This window comes from Merops nubicus, unplaced genomic scaffold, assembly GCF_000691845.1.
Source record: "Merops nubicus isolate BGI_N331 unplaced genomic scaffold, ASM69184v1 scaffold13572, whole genome shotgun sequence".
Lineage (NCBI taxonomy): Eukaryota > Metazoa > Chordata > Aves > Coraciiformes > Meropidae > Merops > Merops nubicus.
The window spans coordinates 1-17,481 of record NW_008591634.1 but is presented as its reverse complement, the minus strand read 5'-3'; the positions used below and the strand labels follow the sequence as shown (position 1 = coordinate 17,481).

General features: G+C 39.2%; 1 protein-coding gene across 1 annotated transcript in view; it reads left to right on the top strand.

The window, feature by feature from the left end:
- Positions 1-15,288, top strand: part of SUPT20H (suppressor of Ty 20 homolog (S. cerevisiae)) — a gene marked incomplete at both ends in the record, with an annotated part of 28,494 nt that extends 13,206 nt beyond the window's left edge. Inside the window, 7 exons of the mRNA XM_008950331.1 lie at positions 1,891-1,923; positions 7,036-7,153; positions 9,174-9,282; positions 9,502-9,663; positions 11,410-11,722; positions 12,761-12,915; positions 15,233-15,288. Of these exons, the coding sequence (XP_008948579.1) occupies positions 1,891-1,923; positions 7,036-7,153; positions 9,174-9,282; positions 9,502-9,663; positions 11,410-11,722; positions 12,761-12,915; positions 15,233-15,288 (946 nt within the window). The remainder of the gene's footprint in view (positions 1-1,890; positions 1,924-7,035; positions 7,154-9,173; positions 9,283-9,501; positions 9,664-11,409; positions 11,723-12,760; positions 12,916-15,232) is intronic.
- Positions 15,289-17,481: the final 2,193 nt, after the last annotated feature.

Genomic DNA, 17,481 nt, shown 5'->3' with positions numbered 1-17,481 from the left:
CTTAATGTTCTTTTTATTTAAAGATATATTTAAAAAAAAAAATGCACACACAAAAAAAAACTCAGATTGTAGAAACACTGTGAGACATTGTTAGCACTCTTTTATTATTGTCAATTTTCCTGTTGCTGTGAAAACATAAGACTTGATTATATTCTGTTTATCCTTACGCAGAGAAATTTAGGCTAAGTAAGTGATGAAGAAAAACAGGAGCTCCTAAGAAGAAGAATAGTTTTGAATCTGCTGTTGCTGGCTGTGTTCTGCAAAGATTCTCTATACTTGGCTATTTCAGTTTTGGGTACCAGATGCTTCATATGGAGGAACCTGTGCAGCAGAGTAGAACCAATTCATTTCAGTAGGACAAGGAGCAGTGAGCCTGAGCCAACCAGTTCTGTTAATGAAAGTTATTTTGATCTAGTATGTAATTCCTACCTTATTTTTAATTAAAATCTTGACTTGTCCTTAATACTCAGGATGTTTTATCCCTAGGCCAAGTTATTTACTGTTTGTTTCCATACTGTAGTGGATTAACTCCAGAGAGCAACTAAGCCCCACACAGCCACTTGCTCACTCCAACCCCTCTGCCTGGGAGGTGGGGGAGAGAATCACAAGGGTAGAAGTGAGAAAACTTGTATGTTGAGATCAAGACAATTGAATAGGTAAAACAAAAGCTATGTGTGCAAGCAAAGCAAACCAAGGAATCCATTAACCACAGCCAGCAGGCAGGTGTTCAGCCATCTCCAGGAGAGCAGGGCTCCATCACATCCAGTGGTTACTTGGAAAGACAAAACATCATCCTTCAGCTTTTTATCCCTTTGGTCAGTGTCCCAGCTGTGTGCCCTCCCACCTTCTTCTGCCTACATACTGGTAGGGTGGTGTGAGAACTAGAAAAGGTTTTAACTCTGTAGGCACTGCTCAGCAGTAACAAAAACATCCCTGTATTATCAGTATTGTTTTCAGCACAAATCTGAAACACAACCCACAGTGGCTATATGGAAAAAATGAACCACATCTCAGCCAAGACCAGCACGAGTAGTTAGTACAGCTCTACCCAGGGCAGCAGTGCTAGCTTACACTTGTGTAATAAGGATGAGAAATAAAAGGATTGCCTGGGGTTTGGTTTGGTTTTGTTGTTTTGGTTTTTTTTTTTAAATCTCTGCCCTAGCCCATTATTTTTAAGATATTACCATTTGAAGTTCCTCAAAATTTGGCTACTTCCTCATTAGAAAACTGCTATATAAGGTGAAGTGTGCAGAAGACGTTTTTGTTCTGCTGTAAAACAAAAGAGCAAAGTTTTGTAGTGTTTACTACAAAAGAAAAAAATCACTGAAGTAATAAGTTTGCAAGCCTGCTTAAAAGAAGAGAAGTGCTTATTTAGGATTTTTGGAAAACCATGAGGAATCAGAATTTGCATAGTGTGTTCAAAGAATGGGAACAAAATGTTTGTTCAAATGTTAAAGGTAGGGCTGATTTTTACATACCCACAGGACACTTGTGTTTATATTTCAGTGTAAGTGTGTTAATACATTGATCTATACATGACTTTTCCTTTGTACTTTCTACTGTGGCAATTCTGTAGTAGTTATTCACTTCCTTTTTTTTATATAAAATATAAAACTTCTGTATTTTGCCCTTTGTTTTGTAGGTAATTTGCTCTTAAAGGAGACCATGTTAGACAATGTGTATATATTGTGTGTATAGTTGCAAAGCCAAGTTTGTTTTTCAAGTACTAAAGAATACCAAGTCTATAAAATGGACACAGTATCTCATGTATTTTCTGCAGGTCTGAAAAAAAGAGAAGCACTGACAACCATTCAAAGCCTTGTGATTATAAAAACATGTTCTTCTAGTCCAATTCATGACTGAAAATGTAATATACATTTTACATTTCAGGTTCCTTATTGGTTCGAAGACTGATGCTGAAAGGTAAATTAGTATCTACAACCTCTGAGCTCAATCCCAAATAATTTTGTTCCTTTTAGCCACTATGACTGTTAAATGTTATGGTTATGGAAGCTGATGTGGAATGGATGAGGAAAATAAGGTAAATGAATCATCATAACAAGAAGTAGGATTCAGAATGCAGTTTCTGTATTCAACAAGCAAGGAGGAATAGAGGAAAGTAACTATATGAATACAGCTTGCCCTGCTACCTAAATTTCAACTATGTTGTTACAGTTATATTTGCACAATTATTCTTGGTTACACAGGTAATAAGAAAATTTTGAGAGCACCTAGCAGGAATTTCATCTTGACATTTCATATGGTAAATTAGCAATCATGAGAATTGCTCTTTTGAATTTTAAATGTATACTAGGACGTAGATGTATCCAACTTTTATATATAAATACATACAGGTTTTGTGTGTTGTGCATTACTTGATTCAGCTTTCTTAGAGAAGCAAGTAACAAAACAGTTTTCCAGTATATTTTACTTGTAGAATGACTACAAGGAGGAATTGTGGGATAAATCAGGGTAGCAATATATCTATTTCTTCAAATATTTGTCAGTATTCATCACATCACAGATACCTGTGCTTCTTTCTGTGTATGAGCACAGAACCTTTAAAAAGCAGTTTCTGCCAAAGTAATTTGTGGTTTTATGGCTTCATTGGACACCTCAAGGTGATCTACATGCCACAGCTTTTATAACCCCACACCCTCTTCTTATGTCCCTGGCAGGGAGATGAGTCCTTGATTTGGTCAAAAATGAATCATACAATACCAGGTTGGAAAAGACCTCAAGGGTTGTCTGGTCCAACCTTTCTTGGGAAAAGCACAGTCTAAATAAGATGGCCCATCATTTGTCCAGCTGAAGCTTAAAAATGTCCAGTGTTGAGGAATCTACCACTTCCCTTGGGAGATTATCCCTATGGCTGATTGTCATGAAAAATTTTCCTCTTGTGGCTACTTGGAATGTCCCTGGGATTAACCTGCACTTGTTAGCCCTCTCTCTTCCTTGTGACTCCTTGTGAAAAAGGAGTCTCCATCTTCTTTGTAGCCACCCTTTAAATACTGGAACATACTGATAAGGTCTCCCCTAAGCCTTCTTGCCTCACATCTCAACAAATGCAACTCTCTCAGCCTTTCCTCGTGTGGAAGTTTCCCAGTCTTTGGTCATCTTTGTGGTCCTTCTCTGGACCCTCTCCAGACTGTCCACATCTTTTTTTATATAGCAGGGACCAAGACTGAACAGTTTTCCAGCTGTGGTCTGACGTGCACTGAGTAGAGTAGGGTAATGAATATTTATCTCTGCTGGTGAGGCCCTTGTTGATGTAACCCAACATCCTGTTGGCTTTCTTTGCCACAGCAGCACACTGTTTGCTCTTACTGAGCTTGTTGTCCACCAGGACCCCCAGGTCCCTTTCCTCAGAGCTACTCTCCAGCCAGTGGATCCCAGCCTGTACTGCACTCCTGGATTGTTTTCCCGGGGGCAAGATCTTATCCTTGTCCTTGTTGAACTTCATCAGGTTCTTGTTAGACTACTCTTCCAGCCTATCCTGGTTGTCCTGCAGGGTGGGTCTCCCTTCTGAAGTGTTACCCCACTCTGTTTGGTGTTATCAGGAAACTTCATGAGGATACACTTGATCCCCTCAACCAGATCACTTATGAAGAGATGAAACAGCATTGGACTGACCCAATATCTATCCTTAGCACACCCCACTTGTGACAAGTTGGAGTTTGAAAAGGAGCTATTTACCACCACCCTCTGAGGGTGATCTGTCAGCCAGTTCCCCACCCACTGCACAGACCACTTGTCTAGACTGAATTTCTCTAGGAGGAGGCTGTGGGGAACTGTATCGAGAGCCCTGGAGAAATAGAGGTAGGCTCTGTTTCTGCTTGCCCTGCATCAACTGGGCAGGTTACTTTGTCATAGAAGAGGATGAGGTTTGCCAAGCACCATTTGCCCTTGGTGTATCTGTGTTGGCTTTTCCCAATCACATGCTGTGTTTGACTTCTGATACCCCCAACAGGATTCATTCAATAACTTGCTCAGGGGTTGGAGTAAAACTGATGGGTCTATAATTTCCTTTCCTCCTTTAAGCCCTTCTTGATGATGGGAGTGACATTAACCTTCTAGTCTTCTGGGATGTTCCCCTGATCTACATGACTTCTTGAAAGGTGATGGGGAGTGGCCTCACGCTGGCAGCAGCCAGCTCTCTTCACTCCCTTGGGTGGATGACTCTTGGCCCATTGATTTGTAGGGTTTGAGCTCCTGCAGTAGTTTGCATACAATGTTTTCCTTCACTGATGGTGGGTCTGTGTTTGCCTTGACCTGGACTTTTGTTCCAAAGGCCTGGGGCCCAACAGTGCTGGCACAGACAGAGGCGCATTAAGAAGAGTGTGGCTAGCAGGCTGAGGGAGGTTCTCCTCCCCATCTACTCTGCCCTCCAGACATGAGGGCATGCCTGGAGCATTGTGTCCAGTTCTGGGCTCCACAGGTGAAGAGAGACAGTGAACTACTGGAGAGAGGCCAGTGGAGGACTGCAAGGATGATTTATGGGGCTGGAGCATGTCTTTTACAAGGAAAGGCTGGGAGACCTGGGTCTGTTAAGCCTGGGGAAGCCCAAGAGGGGGATCTCATCAATGCCTATAAATACCTAAAGGGTGAGTGTCAAGAGGATGAGGCCAGTCTCTTTTCAGTGGTGCCTGGCAACAGGCACAAACTGGAACACAGGAACTTCCATCTGAACATGAGGAATAACTTCTTTAATATGAGTGTGATGTAGCCCTGGCACAGGTGCCTCTGAGAGTTTGTGGAGTCTCCTCCTCTGGGGACCTTCACAACCCACCTGGATGTGCTCCTGTGCAACCTAATCCAGGCCTACCTGCTTTGCCAGGGGGATTGGTCTCAGTCATCCCCAGAGGTCCCTTCCCACCCCAACTGTTCTGTGATTATGTGGATAAAGTGTTGAGAACCTCTGCCCTTTCATTGCTGTTGGTGACTGATTCACCTCTCCTCTTTAACAGTGGGCCAATATTTTCCTTCTTACTGTGTGGTTTTTATGTACCTGAAGAACCCTTTCTTACAGTTCTTGACTCCCGTGGCCAATTTCAATGCAGGCTGAACTTTTGCTTTTCTAACTGTATTTCTGCACACCCTGGCAATGCTGTTATTCTCAACAGGTATTTGTCCACTTTACCATCTCTGGTACACTTCTCTTTTGGTTTTCAGCAAACTCAGAAGCTCATAGTTAAGCCAAGGGAGTCTCCTGCTCTACTTTCTTCCCTTACCTTTAATGGGGATGAACTGGTTTTGTGCTTCCAGCAGAGCATTCTGGAAGAACTCTCAGCACTCACTAGCTCCTCTGTCCTCCATGGGAGCTTCCCACAGAATCTGTCCCAACTGAACTCTCAGCAAGCTGAAATTTGCTCTTTTAAAATCTAGAACTTTTGTCTTATTACTAACCTTTCCAAACCTCACAATACTGTGATCACAGCAGCCAAGGCTATCACTAACTGAGGTATCACAAAGTAGGTGGTTTGGGGTTGTGAGTAGCAAGTTCAGCAGTGCCTCGTCCCTGGTTGGCACACCTAACATTTGTATGAGGAAACTCTCCTAGTCCTCTACTTGTTCCAGGAACTTGTTGGATGGCATGAGCTGCTGTATTGTTCTTCCAACAAATGTCTGGGTAGTTGGAGTCATCATGAAGTCTGGATTCTATTGAGCTGAAGCTTGCTTAAGTAACCCAAATAATGCTTTGTTGTCCACATCATCTTGGTCTGGAGGTCAGCAGTAGATGCCTACTGTAAGATCCCCATTGGAGATGACCCCTCTGATCGTGACCCAGAGGTGTTTGATAGGGCTTCCACAGTCACCATAGTTGACTGCTATACATTCAAGTTTCTCTTTAACATAGAGCTTTGAAAACAGAGCAAGGAAACATGTTCTTTGTTTTAATTACTTTGATCAAGCAATTCTTTGCTTATGTTCTTTCCTGCCCTCTTTGTGCTGACAGACTTTTCCTGTTTATGCTGTAAGCTGAGGTGGAGGATTGGTTGGCTGAGAACCAAATAAGCATTTATTGCTCCGATTCCACTGTGATTTTAAGGCAGTCTAAAATCTAATTGCTGAAAAAAAGTACACTGCCTCTTTCCTCTGCTGTGTATCTCGAGGCCCTTAAATCTGTGTTAGTCACATAGCAGCATCTTGGGTCAGTGCTGCACCAAAATAAAGTGGGGTTCCTTGCATTTAAGTGTAAGCTAATGGAAATGTTCTAGCAGTTTTTCATCGAGGGTCAGTCTGCCAGAGAGTTAAGTGACAACAGGTCTTTGGCTTGATTTTCAAGTCTGCAAGGTCACTGGATATTTTGCTCCTGTTTGTGAAATGGTATTTCCCTCTACACAGCTCTCTCAGATTAGCAGAGCTGTACTATTTGATTTAGTAGAACAGTATTTTAAGGTTTTTTTTTCCCATGATGCTATTGATGCTTTAAATTCCTGTAGTTATCATTGCTCATTAGCTGGCTGTCCTAGTGCTCAAAGAAGAGTGATCACTGTTGCTGTGATAACTGGTTCTTGGATGTGCTTTCGGTTTGGAGCTCTTAGTTTATCCCCTGCCTTCAGAGTCCTCATATGACATAGACCTTAAGTTAAAGGAGTGTTGACTGTTCCACATGGAGCATAAACAGAGGGACACACACTTTATAAAAGATGTTGGAACCCTGTGAATTGAGTGGAATCCCCATTGACTCGAGTCCCAAAGAACTGCAGTTGCTTTGGGAAGGGAACTGTTCTGCCTACTATTTTGCATATTCCTCTGGAGTAATGTTTCTTAAATTGTGATTTAAAGAAAAAATAAAATGGAATAAGTTTAAGAAAAGAGCTTAGGAACTTAAATTAGGAAGATATATAAAACAAATCTATATCTCTCTATATATGCATCTCAATTTTATATGGATCCATACTTACATAATTTACCTTATGTAAAAAATATATCTTGTAAGACTATGTAACATATACAGTTCAATGTTCACATATATGTATCTCCTTTAGACCTTCAGAGTTGTTAATCATTTTGTGTCCTCATTTATTTCAGAGTGGTGAACCAGTATCAGGAGTTAGTACAAAATGAAGCTAAGTGTCCTGTGAAAATATTTCATAATTCAGGTGGATCCGTCAATCTTAGTCATCTTTCTCCAGGGAAGGAAATGGAAGTGAGTTTATCAAGCTATACATTTCTTTTACTTGCACTTGATTACTGAATTATTACAGTATTTTTTTTCTATCCACATTTAAAAAGTAAAACAACCTAAACATTTCAGTCGGAATGAATTTTTAAATGCTTTATTGTCACAATCTTTCAATGTGAGTATATTGGAAGAGTTGGAGGGAAACGCTTCTGTTTGTTTTCACTGTTCAGCTGTTGTCTTTTAGCCATGTTTTTCCATGTGTAGTGTAGTTAGCACCAAGGTTTTGTAGCAGCATTTTCCCCTGCTCAGATGAACCTTTCGCAGAGTTGTACAGCAGAATGCAACCATGTATTTTATTTTACAGGTCTATAAACATAAAGCAGGTGTAGGAGCTGAACTTCTTTTCTTTCACCTTTCATATTACTAAAATTATTTTCTCTTTAATTTGAAGAGGAGAGCTTTAAAACCAAAACCAAACACCACCAAAAACTGTAAATGCATGTTTGACTGCACACATCCAGGAGAAATTCCTGCCTTCCTCAATTCTTATGCTTGTTGGCATTGCCTTGGGTTTTACTTGCTGCTTCTGGCTTCCTTGGTCAGACTCAGTGCTCTGGGGGTGAGCTGTGTTTACACTCCAACTGGTAAATGAATTTTGCATCTGTTGGGCTAGTTCCTTTGCTGTATCTTTCCCTTAAATGCCTACTTTTAAAGTGCAGCAGCGTTGCTCTGAAAGGTAGGTCTTGGTGTCAGCCAGAAAAGCACTTAGGGAAGGGGGTATGAATGGTTGGTTGTGTGTGTGTATGTGTATAAAAATCATAGAATAATTTAAAGTGGGAGGGTAGTTCTGGAAATCATCTTGCCTGCCTGTCCACATCCTCACCAAAAGCAGGACCAAAGGTACTCAGTTTACTGTGTTTAATCATCTAGTCCCCTTTTGGATGAGGCATTAGTCTTTATTTTCAGAATGAAGAAAGCAGATTTTCATAGTAGAAGAAAAGGTAGTCCTCAGAATTTTCCTCAAAATATAGTATTTTTATAAGCCAGCAATAAGAAACTTGTGGAGGGGAGTGTCTTTCCTTACTGAGAATCAGTGGAAGCTCAGCTCTCCAAAAAGGTTGATTCTGCACAATGCTGAATGCTCTGATTTGTTAGCCCATGCACATCTAATTTAGGCTCCAACACTGAAATACTCTATTCACTATATTGGTAGACCCGTTTTCTAGTTTGAGCAGTTTGTGGACTGTATGTTTATTTAGATATTATATTCATTTATGAGATGCTTGCTTTGCAGGTAAAAATATATAGGTTATAACTGTAAATGTGTTTCACTGTTGTCTTTTGATGGTGTCAGCTATTGGAATTATGAATTTAAGGTCTGCTGTGAGTGACTGAGAACTTCAGACTTAATTATCTGATGGTGATTTATGTTCAAACAACATGATATGTAGGTTATAAGAACAAACAAAAAGGGAACACTGTTCCTCTAAAGATTAGTGGAGTTCTGATCCCACTAAAGTCAGTGGGAAAATGTTTATTGATTTCTGCACATTTGGGATGGTCCTGAATGCATTTAAATTCCTACTCCCGGAATCGGGAAATCTGTTTCTGTTCTTTAAATCCATCTTGGTTGGAAATGACAGATACATACAGGTAGTGAATGAATGGAATTATGTAACTTTTCTAGTAAGACCAAATTGTCTCTTTATTTAAAGTGCATCTGTCACTCTTATGTTTGTGAAAATTACAAAGGAGGATTTCAGAATTGTGATGAGAAAGGCAATTCCTTAATTTTTTTAATTTTTTTTGTTCCTGGTTTAAATTTTACCTGCACTTTAAATCTGTTTCTTAGTGGTAAGCATTTTATCTAAAGAGAGTTGGTCATACATTATGTTTTTAAAATAAATAAAAATCTGAAATATTTGAAAAGAATTTTGTTACGATTTTGAGAAATCTAATACAAGTAAATTGAATTGTCTTTTCTGTCAGATATGTGGAAGCTCACGTTATTGCTGTGGTAGTGTTAATTTCTTTTTCCTCCTAGCAGCCAGAAAGTATATCAGGCTCTGTTCAGTCTTCAGTGTTGGGGAAAGGTGTAAAACACCGACCTCCTCCCATCAAATTACCTTCAAGTTCAGGAAGTAGCTCTTCAGGTAACTATTCGCTGACTCTGGTGTCTACTTTTTATGTATTCTGCCTGTTGTAAAATGGCATGATATCCCTTTACTAAAGGTTTAATTAAAAAAAGTCAGTATCTTATCTATGAAAAGAGCATTTTAAAAATTTTATTTCTGCTTATATTGTATCCTGACAAATATTTGAGTTAACATGTACTCACAAAAGAATAATGTATTTTAATTATGCTTTTTCAGGTAATATTTTTAGTCCACAACAGTCAAGTGGTCATCTAAAATCTCCCACTCCTCCTCCTCCTCCTTCTAAGCCTCCTGGCCTTTCTCGGAAGCAATCCATGGATCTTAACCAAGTTAGCATGCTCTCCCCAGCTGCCATGTCTCCTGCCAGCTCTTCACAAAGTGAGTCACGACCTAAATTCTCCATTAAATCTTAGGCTTTTGCATAAATGCTTCCTGAGATAAACTTCTTAACCTGTGGAACGATGAAACCTAAGTGTACAGTGTACCCTAAATTGTATAAGTTGTGCAGCTTGAGGCAGGTCTCTTGTTCACTGTATGTATTTTATGTTATTGTAACTGTGTTTGTTTTTTCTGTATATATGTATGCACCCTCTGTGTATACGTTTCAGTACATTTTATGCAATTAGTATGGTCTCTTTTATGAAAGGCTGGTAGATGATGTGATGAGATGAAATTCCAAAGTGTAGATTTTTTTTTTATTTTTTTTCCCTCCATTGTAAAAACAGTGTGTTAGATCAGTTTGCCTTTACATAATTGAAGCATCTGGTTTTTTAAATGTTACAGGAGCTGGTGCAGTTGTATCTCTCTGTATGTATATAATCTGATCAGTCCCAAGGTGGTGATACAATAAACGATGAGATGATTTTTTTAAAACACTCCTACACTGTTTTACAAATCATTGCTGATGGCAAGTGTGGTGGTGATGCTGATGATGATAGCACCATATTCTCAGGTGTTAAAGTGTAAATTTCAACAATAAGTGGCATCCTAATTGAAATGTTTTCATTAAAACTGGCAGGATCATTGTAATCATAGCTATAGATCATAAACATTTTTTAAAATATGTGTGTGTCTTGAGACATTTCTGGAACAGATTTGTGCAAAGAGAAATCGTAGCTGCAGTTTCTGAATAATTGTATACTGCACATTCCAGTACCCTGCACAGGATTATAATATGGCTTTTTTACATTAAATAATTTAGAATCTGGGTAGCTCAAAAGGTGTCACTTTTCTGCCTTCTTGTTTTGCACAAAGAAAAAAAGAAAACTTGTAAAAGTTTTCCTCTAACTTATTTCCTCTGTTTTTACATTAGTGCTACGAATTGTGTAAACATGCTGCACACAGTTGTTACCCTAAGGTTCTGGTCACAACAGCTGAACATTCACCTGTATTTCCTTTCTTTCTGCAGGACATGAAAGCTAAAAAAAAAAAAAAGCTTAGCTCAAGCTTTTTGGGCTTTTGTTTTGTTTTTGTCTTGATAAACTGTGCTTACTGCATCCACAACAAATTGAGCTGTACGTGCTACACTTAAGCAGAAGGAATTACACAGTAACATTTAAAGATGCAGTATTATCCTCTGGTTCTTAGCTCTTAAAAATTATTTTTATTTGATCACAATGTGGCAAGTGGGAGCTTAGCTATCTGAAGAAATTTAGATCAACCCCATGGTTATTGAAATCATACATGTTCTTTGTTGACTCTGTTGTTTCCCATGATACGTTTTTAACACTTTGCTATTGTGCAGGCAGTGCATATGGACTGTGTTTAACATTTTAGGACAAAAACATTCATTAGGCTAAAATGGTCACTAAGAAATTGTTTTCTTTGAAGTATTTCTGAATGGAGTTATGGCTTAATGTACCCAAAATAATGGAGTTCTTAATGGAGGATACAAACCAGTGTATGGCTTGAGGAGTTAAGCATGGAGAGTGGGTTTTCTGTGTGATTATGCTGCATCCTTAACAGAGTGCGTGCTGCAACACTCGTGTCATGTAGGAATTAACACTTGCAGTCTAAAAAATGGGACAAATTGTCAGTCCTAAATAAGATTCCATTAACCTTATTATACAAAAAGGACTGGCCTTTTATAACAAACTAGCACTTTCTATTTTTCTCAATGAGCAGGGTCTGGAACTCCTAAACCATCTACTCCTACTCCAACCAACACCCCTTCATCGACCCCACACCCTCCTGATGCTCAGAGCTCAACTCCTATTACCCCTTCTGCCACCCCTACTCCCCAAGATTCAGGCTTCACCCCTCAGCCCACTTTGTTAACCCCATTTGCTCAGCAGCAAATGTCTCTGAGCCAGGCACTGCCTGTAATGACCATTCCTCTTTCCACCATGGTAACATCCGTTACTACAGGAACAGCATCCACCCAGGTCATGGCAAACTCTGCAGGACTTAACTTCATCAATGTATTGAGCTCTGTGTGGTAAGTGTGGGGTTTTTGTTATGATGGTTTCTTTATTTGCCCTGGGTGGGTTGGTTGGGGCAGTAGGCTGGGGAGGGTGGGAATGGTACAGAACTATCCAGCATCCATTAGAATAGGTATTTTTCCAAATCTGCAGTATAAAAAGATCATTCATTTTGTAATTACAAAGTGCAGAGCCACTAGAAACTATTTGTATTTCTCAAATATAAGGCACATACTATCAGAATATTGAAAAGATCTATTAAGACCTTTTTTGCTTTTAGCTTTTTAGATGCATGTAGTTTAATTTCATATGGCTTAACCTCAATTTAGATCGTGCTCTTTACATTTGAAAACCTTTCTATTAATGAGAGAGGAGGTGGAAAATCATCTACAGACTGCTCTAAATGAAAAATGGAGAGGTTTGATATTCAAGTGTGTGTGTAAAATATAAGAAAACAACAAATCTGTTTTCTAACAATTTATTCAAACATTGAGGTTAAATGTTCTTTGAATCTTAAAACTCATTTTGTGATTTAGGAAAAAATGATAAATGCTGCTCTCAGGAGTAGATGTATGGTATGTGAACTGCTTTTCAGACTAAATGAAATTCTGTGATCAGTATAAGATGGTCAGTGTAAGACACACAGTGTTTCAGTGCTGGTATCAGACACTTGAGTTCCTTATCTAAGGTGTTCAGCAGTTCCTCACTGATTAATTAGAGAGATCTTTTTATTGTGGTGCAAAAAGAAAACACAAACCTGTTCTTTAACTTTTTTGTTGCGATAGTACAATCATTCTGAAGACCGTTGATCTCTCAGTGCTTCTAGAATAAAAGAACCTCTTGTGTATTATTTCTCCTCGATTATACCAAACACCTGTATATGGAATATGGATTTACACAGTTTTTATTATGCCCTAGCTTTCCTAATTCTTTATCCATAATCCCATTTGCAGTAAACAATTGATTTACTTGTCATGAGAAAGAGGGGAAGAATTTAGTTACTCAGATTTACTCGTACCACTTGGGTTTGATGTGTTGTCTTTCCTCTTCTACAGTGGAGCACAGACACTGCTGAGTGGTTCCAACCCTATGTTGGGGTGCAACACTGGTGCCATAGCCCCTGCAGGTATAAATCTGAGTGGCATTTTACCATCAGGAGGTCTGGTACCAGGTGCGCTGCCCGCTACAATGCAGTCTGCCTCCCAAGCAGGTTAGTGTGAATGAGCTGAAAAGCTACTCTGCACATAGGGATGTTGTGAAAACCTTGTGAGAACAGTGGTCAGAGTGGCCCTTGTGTAAACAGATTGTGGATTTGATGACTGGACCTCAGGAGCAACATAGGTATTACTGCATTCAGCATGGAGGCTGTGTTTGAGATTGAGGTTTTGAGGACCTAGAGTGGGGAAACCCTCTAAAGCTGGAATGTTTGATGTGCTCGGGAGAAAGTTTGAGAGAAACTCCAAATTCAAATGCAACTTTGATAATGACTGCCAGAAAAAAGGCATTACTGAACTTAGAAAGAGGCCTCAATGTTTTAAATGTGCAGGGTATTTTATTCTGTCACTGGTACTGCTTTATTCTGATAGGACAATCACTTCCTTACTGCCTTTAAATATGGTGATATAACTTTGTATGCCTCAGTGTTTATTACAGCAGGATTTAAATTCTTATTTTATTTTTTCTGGACATATAAAAAAGAAAAAGAAAGTGTCTAAATGATACTGAACCAATGTTTATCTAAACTATTCTTAAGTACTTTCACTAAAGAAGAGTCTATTTCCTCAGTAGTTGTTTGGAGTAGTTCATTATCTGTACAGAATGTTTCCTTCTAACTACAATGCATCCTCCTTAATTGTGATTTTTATTTTTTCTTTCAATCCTGTTCCTTGCAGACACGAAAAATAGTAGTTCACCTTTCTCTCTCCCTTCTAAGTATCAAACATGCTGTCATGTCCCACATTTGTCTTCTCTTTCTGATAGGTCGTATTTTTCAAACCTTTCATAATCCTGTCACTCTCTTCTAGACTGTCCAATTTGCTTACATCCTTCTTAAAAAGTGATAACCAAAACTGGACACAAGCCTCAGCTTGGCTGATTTACCACTGTGGAGCACAGCAGAGTAAATGCATCTCATCTCTTTAACAACATTCCTGTTAACATTTCCCCAAATGAGGTCTGCTTGTTTTTTATCTGTATTTTTTTTGCAACAGCATTAAGTTGACCTAAGAATACCTTTACTGGTTGTTCAGGCCAAAAATCCATCCAGTCTATATTCTGACAGTCGCCATTAGAGGATACTCAGGAAAAATTTAAGATGAGACAAAAGTGTGAAGTGAGACATCCCTTGTATATATATGACTGTACCTCTTCTGGCAATCTACAGCTTTGAGACTTTCTCAGCTGAAGAGTATATACATGGATCTTTGTGCTTAATATCCCCGTGCTAGAATTCTGGATTTATCCAATTGGTTTTTGAACCCATGTATTTTTGGAATCTACAGCAGCTTGTGACAGTGAGTTTTATAAATGTAAACGTGTGTGAACAGGTTCTTTTCTTTTGTGTGTTCTGTAGTTTGTGATATGGATGATTTGGGTACGTCTGTGGCTTGCTGTAACTCCTCCTGTCCTTTCTTGCTGTATAGACACAAAGCTAGTTACTCACTTGTTCATTTGTCTTTTTTTTTAATTCAATGTTACTGAATTTTGGACCCTTTCTTCAGTTCACTAGGATCGCTTTGAATTCTAATTCTGTCCTTTCAAGCACTTTCAGCCTTTACCAGTTTGATCTCACAGATCTTTACATGCTGTGCTGTTGCCCAGATAGCAGATGGGTGTAGTGAGCTGACCATGGCCATGGAAGACCTCTGAGGGTTCTGTTTGGCAGCCTCTGATAACACGGGAGCATTTGGGTTGGTTCTGTGCCCACCTCATAGCTTACTTACTACATGTACATCTTTTTTTTGGCATGGCTTTGGAGAGTGCCATGTGGAGTAATGCCAGAAGCTCTAGAAGTCAGATAACATCTTGCCAGAAGCCCTTGGGGGGCAGTTGCTAGGATTTGGGGTGGGATTGTTTTCTGTTAATGATTAAGAAACTGAGAGGCTGTTACTTCAGTAGGTCTTTGGGCATTTCTAGATTTACTGTACATGCAGTAAAACCTTGTAAAGCCAGAAGAAGAATCCCTGAAGAATAACTGCTATGATATTCTCCACAGTCACCTTTGTGTAAATGTGGTAACAGGTTGTAGGTTACAGGGTACAGGCCTTAATAGTGATACAGATTTTTTTCTGTTTAGTCAATTCCCTTTAAGACTGAATCTGGGTAACTATGACCTTATCAACTTATCAGCATTACAGAAAGTGCCAAGTATAGAGTTTACAATTGCTGGTTTTCCAGCTTCCAAATGTTTAGAAATAATCCCAGTGGAATTTTTCTATAATAATACAGTGGAAAGATGTATTGATTGCAATACACATATATAATTAAGTAAAGACTTCCTACTAATAAAAAGATGTTTTCTTCAACAGGCAGCCCCTTTGGTTTGAAAAATGCATCAAATCTTCGGCCTTTAAATCTTCTACAGGTAATTGATATACTTGGACACCATAATAATGATAATTTATTTATTTAGAGACGTGTTTAGTGCTCCTTACTGCATTGCCCCCAAGAGATCTTTGAAGCCAGCTGATCAGACAAACCTTTTACTGCAAATTTTAATTTCTTATGTAAAATGCTTAGAATAAGGGAAAAAAAGATATCAGATGGAAATTATATTCCTAGCTCAGACCAGCTAGTTCTCAGTAACAATTTCAAATAGCTGACATTTGAATTCAAGAAATTAATCCTAAAATAGAATTCTCTTATTTTCAGGATTTGCCTAAGCTTTTCTTGCAAATATTTGGTTTTAAAAGTGAATTTATGATTATTTTAAAAGTACAGAACAATAAAGTAGAATCACTCAGGGGTTACCCATATAATGCCTAAAAGCTGAGCTCAGTGTGCATGGGTAGGTGCAGTAATTACAGAGGTTCTGGTAATGGAAATAGAAGATGATGTAAGATAGGAAGTTTAGGAAGTCTAACTGTGTTCTTTCCACTAAGCACACATAAAAATAAAAAAATGAGCAAAAGTTGCTTATTATGTGAGAGCACCATTTAAAAGCAAAGCAGGGAGCATTTTGTGGAACTGGGTGGAGGAGTTCCTGGATCTTGAAGTCAGCTCCAAGTTACAGGTGCAGAACTGCAGCTTCAGTGTCCCATGAACATTACACAAAGCTTCAAAAAATGAACACCAGTAAAAGATCAGCTGTAGCTTTGTTACTTTCTGCTCCCACTCCTGTACGAGCTCCAGAAACATGGAAAAGGGCAGGCACAGGAGGCAGTTGTGCCAGAGTGGAGCTCTTTTATAAAACTAAATGCTGCAATTTGATTCCACACTGAAGTACATCTTGTCAGGCAACCTCTGCCACTCATACATATAAGCCAAGGCTAATTTGGCTGAAATCAGTGCAGTTAAAATTTGGATAAGGAAGAGGAATCAAGTCTGTTTAACTTGAGTATTTTTCTGCATCAGACCTTGCAAGCTGTTGACTGGAAGCATCTGTTAAAATTCAGTGGAATATTTTGAAAGTGAAAGTAATATACAGTGCTTTTGAAGCTAGCCTTTACATTTCCAGTACCAATACAGTCTAGAATAATAAAAATGTATTTTCCTGTGGAAATATCTCACTATAATTTCATGCAGGTTTGTTTTCTGAGCATAAGGCATTTTCACAAACAGCAGCAATTGTAAACTCATTCATTTTAAAGGATTTAAAAAAATAAAATTAAAAAAGAAGCAAACCTCCAAGGAGTACATCGTTATCAATGTCATGTTCATCCTAGGACAGTGGGGAAACCCAGTAGCTTGTTTGAATTATGCCTTTTGTTTTTAACCTTCAGCAGCTTCCAGGTGGTTCACTTATTTTTAACTTACAAAAGCAGCAGCAGTCACAGTTTTCTTCACAGCAACAACCTCAGCAGTACTCCTCAGCAAAAGGGAGAAGAGCTCTGTGCTAACAGCCTTCAGTCTGGAGCACATGGATGAAACAGTTTCTCCTGTTCTCCCCATCTCCACAAGTAAATGAGCCTGGAGCAGAGGGGGAGGAAAGTCTTCCTCCAAAACCTCCTCAAACTGCAAAGACTGCAGTGGTATAGGTGCTGTGGCTGGAGCTGGTTTATACTCTTTAGCTTTTTTTATATCCTCCAGAGAAGAGCTGTAACAAAACAGCTGGCTAAGCACTCCCCCAGCACCAAGAGAGCCAGCCCACTCCAAGAGTGGTGTGAAATCAGCTTGGTGTTGTCCTGTGTGTCATAACTAGCAGGTGAACAGAGGAAAAGCACCATCATGATTACTCCAGAGTAACTAAAAGTTCTTACACTGCTGTGAGCTGGCTTTTGACCCTCACTGCTCCAGTTCAACAGCATCGTTCTCTTTGCCACAGAGAAAGGATCAGTTGGCTTTAAAGCTGCAGCCTTAAGACACTTGCTCTACTGCTGCCTCTAAGTGCTGTTAAAGGTTTTAATCAGTGAAAAAGTTGGAGATCTTGATAGAGACCAATCTGTCCATTCTCAAATGATAAAGTTGGCTTTAAAGCGGCAGCCTTAAGACACTTGCTCTACTGCTGCCTCTAAGTACTGTTAAAGGTTTTAATCAGTGAAGAAGTTGGAGATCTTGATAGAGACAAATCTGTCCATTCTCAAATGACAACTTTTGAGTGGTTGGTTCTGCCTGTGCC